The 7480-nt window shown below is 49.0% G+C and overlaps 1 protein-coding gene across 1 annotated transcript; it reads right to left on the reverse strand.

Moving 5' to 3' along the window:
* Positions 1 to 3236: 3236 nt before the first annotated feature.
* Positions 3237 to 7167, reverse strand: ADRA2A (adrenoceptor alpha 2A). Its single transcript, XM_005308156.4, has one exon. The coding sequence runs from the start codon at positions 6328 to 6330 to the stop codon at positions 4990 to 4992; it is 1341 nt and encodes a 446-aa protein (XP_005308213.2). The 5' UTR covers positions 6331 to 7167; the 3' UTR covers positions 3237 to 4989.
* Positions 7168 to 7480: the final 313 nt, after the last annotated feature.

Raw genomic sequence — 7480 nt, forward strand, 5'->3', positions numbered from 1 at the left:
TCTCAACAGTTAGGTGTTGTGTTGCCAAAAACCACCCAGACGTTTGGTCTCATAGAATATCAGGGCTGGAAGGACCTTAAGAGGTCATCTAGTCCAACCCCCTGCTCAAAGCAGGACCAATTGTGCCAAGCAGGGAGTTGTGTCATCGATTTCAATGAGATCAGAATTTGGCCTGTTTACTTCCACAGGACGCAAGGGGGAGGTACAGAGGTCAGTACTTAGCCCAGGTTTCATCATCATCACAGCCCTTGTGAGTTGTTTGAGTACTGGACAGGGGGAAATCGTCAGCCAACTAACTTCTCTAATTTCTCCACTCCTACAGCTTGTAAACATCCAAAGCAATTTCAGCTACAAACATTTAACCCAGGCATCCCAAAGAAGTTATTAGAAGCCAGCTAAGAAGTGTCATTTCCAATAGAAACAATGGCACAGCTCCGGCAGCAGCACGTCTGCCAAGGCGCCGGCTGTAATAAAGAAGTAATCTCTGCAGACTTTGAACTTTCCAAGTGCCAAATGAACAGTAAAAGCAAAAGCTTTATTCTCACAAAAGCCTTTCTCCTCCCCACGAGCAGCCACCAAACTCAGAGGGACCCGCTTGGGGCACTGGGCCCAGCAGCCTCCACGTGGGAAACAACTGCAGCAACCAGAAGGAACGTGCATCTTCCCCCACCCTCAGAGAGCATGGCTGATGGGTGGCGTGTGCCACTACAGAACCCCTGCCCTTGTGGGTGGACTTCTCTCTGCCTGGGAGCTACAGGCTCCACCTGTGCAGTAAACAGGGCCAAAACTGACTCTTATTTGGTCTTTTATCTAAAAATCTTGGCGGAGCTGACCATACTATTTCCCAGTGCTTCTCCTACATTTGCACAGCTCATCGCCTCCCGAAAGATCCCAAAGCATCCCTCGTACGGCCACACACCTGCTGAAATCGGTGAAAATCTAAGTGTATGGAATGCAGGACCAGCACCACACCCACCCACACGGACAAAGATTGGGCTGGATGAATCATGGGTCTTCTCCAGGGTAGCAATTTCCACATTCCTGCTGGAGGAACTCATCACATGGCATCTCTCCGAACAGTCCTGGACACTAGCACCTGACAACATTGCAAGGCCTGTTTCTCTGACAGCACCAACCCCACCTGCTGCTTGAGACAGTGGGTATGTCTACACTGAATCACAGGGTACGTCCCGCTCTCCTCCTCGGGCAAAGCCATGACATGCGGCCTCTTACCCAGGGCTCACCATGATTTAAACCTTCTCTGCTGTTGATTAGCAGACACAGGGTGTGACTGCAGCACTGGCTGGCATACCTGAGCTAATCTTAGCTGGCTCGGGTACCAACTAGTGAAGCTGTGACAGCAGAGCCTTCCGTGTGGGCTGTACAAACCCCCATGGGACCCCAGGGAATTACTCACAGAGCTGGCCTGCCTCGAAGTCCAGGCTGCTGCAGCTGCCCTGGTCCAGAACCCACATTCACAGCCCTACCAATTGCTATCGCTGGTCACCACCTTGGTTGCCTCTGGGTCGTATTATTTAGGGAAGGGAAGATAAAAGGCAATCAGGGTTATCAGAGCAGTGGGGAAAACTATGTCAAGGCCCCTCCCTCCCCCTCCCCCCCAACTTCTCCAGCTCCCAGGAAGTGCTGTAGCATCTCAACCAAGGCCATTCTGGCGGGCTCAATTGCTGTGCCCAGCCAGCGATTTTGTTTGCCTGACAGCCCTGGAAATGCCCTTTCCCCCTGGGATGAGAAGGTTCATAGTGGGGAAGCTGATATCTCCCATATAAAAGGAACAGTAGATGCTACAGCAGTTCAATAACATCAGGACAGGGTTTTGATCACTGGGATTTTCATTTTACACAGGACTTTTGCAGGCATCGGTGCTGCCTGTTTTCTCCCTGGATCCACACCCCCATATCATTGGCATACCTACCTCTCCTTATTCCTTCTCCATTGCTCCCCTTCCTTCCCTCTCTCTCACGAGATTCACCTTGCGCTGACAGTGGGGCATTAAGAATTTGAAAATTGCACTTCAGCTCTTCCTCTCTCCAGCTTTATTCCAGCTTGGAGGCTTACCAAGGAAAAATCGAGTCTTCACCCGGCTGAGGGAGCTGCGTTACCTATAGCAGCAGGCCCCCAAAGCTCATCAGTGATTCATTCACAAAGCCATGTTAGCCACTCTATGTTCTTTTGTTTGCTTATCTTATTTTTATAAAACAAACAAACGACGAAGCCACGTTAGGAATGATTTGGGGGTTCCTATACTGAGGTCCTGGCTTTCAGAAGTGCGCTGCACCCAAACTCCAGCTGACAGCAATGGAAGCCGTAGCTGTTCAACACCTCTGAAAACCAGGCTCCTTTTGGAAGGCGCCGGCTGAGCACCCAGAAACAGACAGCTGAAATCAGTAGCCACTTTTCAAATTGTCAATTTTGAGGACCCCTGATGCTGCAAACACTTATGCACATCTTTAACTATAAGCAGGTGAGTAGCCCTATTGACTCCATGTGAGCAAAGCAAAGTACATGCGTAAGTCTTTGCCTTTGGGGCAGAGATTGTGCAAGGTGCTGTACAAACATAAATGACAATGCTTAATTCTGATTGAGTTCTCTAAGTGTTACTGTGATACACATAATAACTTAACAACATCATGTTAAACCAGGGAAAGTTGTTCTTTCATTTTTTTCTTGACTCTGGGAAAAGGTCAAGGTTTACCAGAGTCACTTTTATAGGCACATCAGCCTGCTCCCAAGAGACTTGAAACAAACAAACAAAATCTCTTTAGGAAGAGTGGCTGTTGTCTTTTATAACATGAAATGCAATTCAGCTAAACCCAACCGTTATAATCTCCTGGTCTTATTTCTAGTTGCGTTTATGACCTAATTATTTAGCACCCTGGCTGTTGTTTGTAAATACTGCACCACACAGATATTTCTACTGAGAGGGGAAAAGGTATTGATAAGCTAACCAAGCAAATCTCACAGTGTAACCCTAAATCCAGTTCTTTAAGAAGCACATGAATGCTCATACTGTGGCATGAGAAAAGAAAGCAGCGTATCAAGGATTCATTATGTCACTGCACTCTGAACTAAACCATTGTTTAGCATTAGGTATAGCAATGCCTTTTGGAAAACACACGTGACTCTTCCGATGACAACACTTACGGAGCCCAAGCCTGCAGCTGATGTAGAGTTTTGAAACTTGTGAACTGTTGAAAGTACTGATAACAGAATATTCATTCAAGTTTATTTCACATGTAATCTGTAAACTTTTTTATTTAATAAAAATCCATTATAGCAACTGCTGCCGACTTTTCACTTTTAAAAGGTAAAGGAAAGCTCTCTTTTTTTCCTCACCTCTCAAGGATTCAGCTTTGAAAACTTATGTGGATGTAAACATTGGTGTCCAACTCCCATAATTCACCATGGGACCTTTGGAGTTAAATACATCAAAGACAAGAGTAAAAGGAAGAAAACACTCTTGGAAATAAAAAGCTCTTTCTCCTTTAAGTCTGCTACTGTACAGTTGACAGCTGCTGTCCAGTGAATTTCAGTTTACAATGGAGTGATTTAAACAAACGTTTCGTCTTCCACATCATTTCTGGGACCTGTCAGTATTTAAACGAAGCTGTTGTTATAATGTTGAAAGGTTTCCCCATCGTTTATTGTGAATGGCAAAGAAGTTTTTCCTTTTTAATATTCTTCAGGAAGTTTTCCTCATGGCACGAGGACATTATAAACAACAAACCTAATAGATACTTATGAAAAGGTGGTATTTTAATATTAACTCTTTCTTTCCCATTCCAACATAATGATATTTACACATTTAAAAAAAAAAAGTATAATTACACTATAAAATATAGGAGAAACTGTATGTAAGTTTCTCCTGTTTTAAAGAGTTGTCCTGTATAAGATTCAGATCAAAATCAGACCGTTCACCAGTCTCCACTGAAGATGAAACTAGAAAATTAAAAACTTAAATCTTATCAGGTTACTCAAAAAGGCAGAATTGCTTTGGTGCATGAAACCTGGTTTCTTGTGCAGGAAACCCAGCAGGAATTAAAATGTCAAAAATCAATACAAATCAGATAACATGGTATATGTAACCCTGATATTTACTTTAAAATGTTATCTATTTACAATCAGGGGTGGAGAAAACAAGTTAGCATTGAACAGATTTCCGTGCTGTAAGGTAAGGGGATATTACTTTCTATTAACTCTTTAAGAACTTGATTGTTCTCGAGCATCACATTGCAAGCAAAATGAGCTCATTGAGAACAATCTTTTGGATCATTTCTGATTGCATTGTGAAACGGTTAGTCTTTTTTTTTTTTTTCCCCTTCAAGTTAGCAGAAAGAGGAATGTTACCTTTTCAGCAATACTAAATAATAGAGAGCAAAAAAGGAAACAGAATCAGGTACATAAAAAAAAATCCTCCGATATGGTCAGGTCTGCACTTACAAGCTTTACGGCCAAAAAATCCAATAGCACATTGGAAATCTTGGTAATACTATCAAACCACAAGGTTGATGAGATGGCTCCAATTGTTTTTATGCTTCAAGTTGTCAAGACTATTTAAAGCATTCTTAGTTTCAAAGCTGACTGCCTTACAAAAATTAAGACAGATCTCAGGGATGGAACACTGTATTTTTACAAGAAGTTTAAAGTTAATTACACATCCAAAAAATAGCTCATGTGGGCCTGTATATTTTCTCTTTGTTGTTGATTTCTGAATTTCATTTAAGTTTTTAAAGAGTCAAGCTTATAAGTCATGAACCCATCCAAAGCCAGAAATGCTGAGGCTGTGTGTTTCCTTTGCTTGCTTTGTTGTTGCTTGGTGTTTTAATAGTTTCATCTCAGTTTTTAAAGGGGTCCCACCTGCACGTCAGAGGAAACTATTCACTTGCAAATCCAGCCCAAGGCAGCTGTGCATCACCCTCACATGATAGAGCCTTTAGTCACCAGTCATGCTGACAGAGAAGGGTCTGTTCATCAAACAATCCTTTTCCTGTCTATCCTGCAGAGGATCTTTTTGAAGGCCCTCCTGAAGTCCTGGTTGAAGATGGTGTAGATGACAGGGTTCAGAGAGCTGTTGCAGTAACCAAACCAGAAGAAAAACTTGAAGAGGGGGAGAGGCACGGAGCAGCTCTTGCAGACAGCGGTGAGTGTGTAGGTGAAGAAAAAGGGAAACCAGCATACGACGAAGACCCCGATCACCACTGCCAACACAAAGGTAAAGCGCTTCTCCCGGTTCTGCCTGCCCCTCCAGCGGGACGCTTTGGCATTCCTCTCCTCCTCCTCCATCCTCCTGGGCAAGCTGTCTCCAGGCTTGATCTGGCTCAATTTGGTCTTGCCCTTGCATCTCTGGGGCCTCCCCTGCTTCCTGCACTGGTGGGTCTCATTGTGCTCTGAGGAGGAAGTCTCCTCCATGTCTATGCCATTTAGCTCCCTCTCCTGCCCTCCTTCCCCTCCTCCCTCCGTGACCTTCTCCCCATTGAGCTTGGCTGCTGCTGGCAGCTCCTCCTTGTCTGCCAAGCCATTTTGCCTCTTATTGGGGTGTTCTCCTCTCTTGCTGGGGGGCACCCGGGTTCGCCTCTTGGCAATCTGATAGATACGTATATAGACCAGGATCATGATGAGGCAGGGGGCGAAGAAGGAGCCAATGCAGGAGGAGATGATGTACCACTTCTCATCGTTGATCTTGCACCCACCTGCCCGCTTGTCAGCCTGCTGCCCGTTCTTCTTCTCGATGGAGATGAGGGGCGGGAATGAGATGACGGCCGAGATGACCCAGACGATGAAGATGATGCACTTGATGCGGCGCGGCGTGCGCTTGAGGTTATACTCGATGGCCTGGGTGATGGACCAGTAGCGGTCCAGGCTGATGGCGCACAGATGCACGATGGAGGAGGTGCAGAACAGCACGTCCAAGGCCAGGTAGATCTCGCACCAGACCTTGCCAAAGTACCAGTAGTCCATCACCTCGTTGGCCAGTGAGAAAGGGATGACCAGCGTGGCCACCAGGATGTCAGCGGAGGCCAGGGAGACCAGGAAGAGGTTCTGGGGAGCCTTGAGCCCACGGCTGGTGAAGACGGCGATGATGACCAGCACGTTGCCGAAGATGGTGACGAGCATGAGCAGCCCCGCCAGGCTGATGAGGGTGACAGTGGTGTGGAGAGGGTAAGGTGTACCTCCTCTAGACCCGGCCTCGCTCTCATTCAGGCTCCCGTTGCTGCCAGGAGGCGGGTAACCCTCCTCTTCCAGCTGGTGCGGGTACTCCATGGAAGAGAAGAAGCGCCCCCTCTCCGTGAACGGGTTCTCCAGGTTAAACATCAACCCCAGCGGCCCTGCTCCCTGCTAGGAGTCACCCAGAAACCCAAGGGCCGGCTGCTGCACCTGGCAGGTCTGTAGCCTCCTGCCAGCGGAGCTAGTGGCAAAGCTTAATTCAATCAGCACCAGCAGCCACCTCTCTCTCCCATGACTTCTGTTTACTAGAGCGACAGAAGCAGCGCTGGAGGGGGGGGGGCAGCGTCTCTGTCCTTTGTTTTGTTTGGGTCTTTTATAAGCAGCTGATCCTCCCTCCCCGTGTCGAAGTCTACTTCATTTCCAGCCGGCTGGCGGGGGGGACAGAGGATTTCCCCCCACGCTCCACGCCCAGAGCAGGTTCTGCACGGCTGGGAGGAGGTCTGAGGTACTGTTCAAGGCTCCGAAATAAAGTTCATCTTACCTGTGAGGAGAGGGCAGGCGGGGGAGGGTCTGACATGCTAACCAAAGGGTCCAGCTCAGGGGGCGAGCGATGGGGGGATTGTCCAGGTGGAAGCGAGTGGCGGGATCGCCCCACCCCGGGTCCAGCAGGAAAGCAAATCCGAGGCAATCAAACGGGCTGAGCCTGCACGGCAAGGAGGGGGCACCGCTTGTGGGGGGTCTGGCCGGTGTCGCTGTCCCTCCGGCTGCAGGCAGCTCGGAGCAGGGGCAGCAGCCGCCGCTTGCCGGAGCCCGGGCAGCTCGGAGCGGCGCGGAGCCGGAGCCGGAGCCGGAGCGTGCGGGGGTCTGGAGCCGCGTCTGCCGCCGCTCTGCCGCCCTCGCCGCGGACTCGCTTTATAGCCCCGGGATCAATCCGGTGCTACTGAGCAGCCGGCGTCAGCCCCACGTGGGAAACTGCCCTCCCCGCGCGGGTACACACAGCGCTCCCTGGTCACCACTCACCCCCCCCCACACACACACACACACAGCCCTCCCTGGTCACCACACACACACACACCCCTCCCTGGTCACCACTCACCCCCCCCACACACACACACAGCCCTCCCTGGTCACCACACACACACACACCCCTCCCTGGTCACCACACACACACACCCCACACAGCCCTCCCTGGTCACCACACACACACACACACACAGCCCTCCCTGGTCACCACACACACACACACCCCTCCCTGGTCACCACTCACCCCCCCCACACACACACACAGCCCTCCCTG

Source organism: Chrysemys picta, chromosome 7 (genome assembly GCF_011386835.1).
Source record: "Chrysemys picta bellii isolate R12L10 chromosome 7, ASM1138683v2, whole genome shotgun sequence".
NCBI classification, from domain to species: Eukaryota; Metazoa; Chordata; order Testudines; family Emydidae; genus Chrysemys; species Chrysemys picta.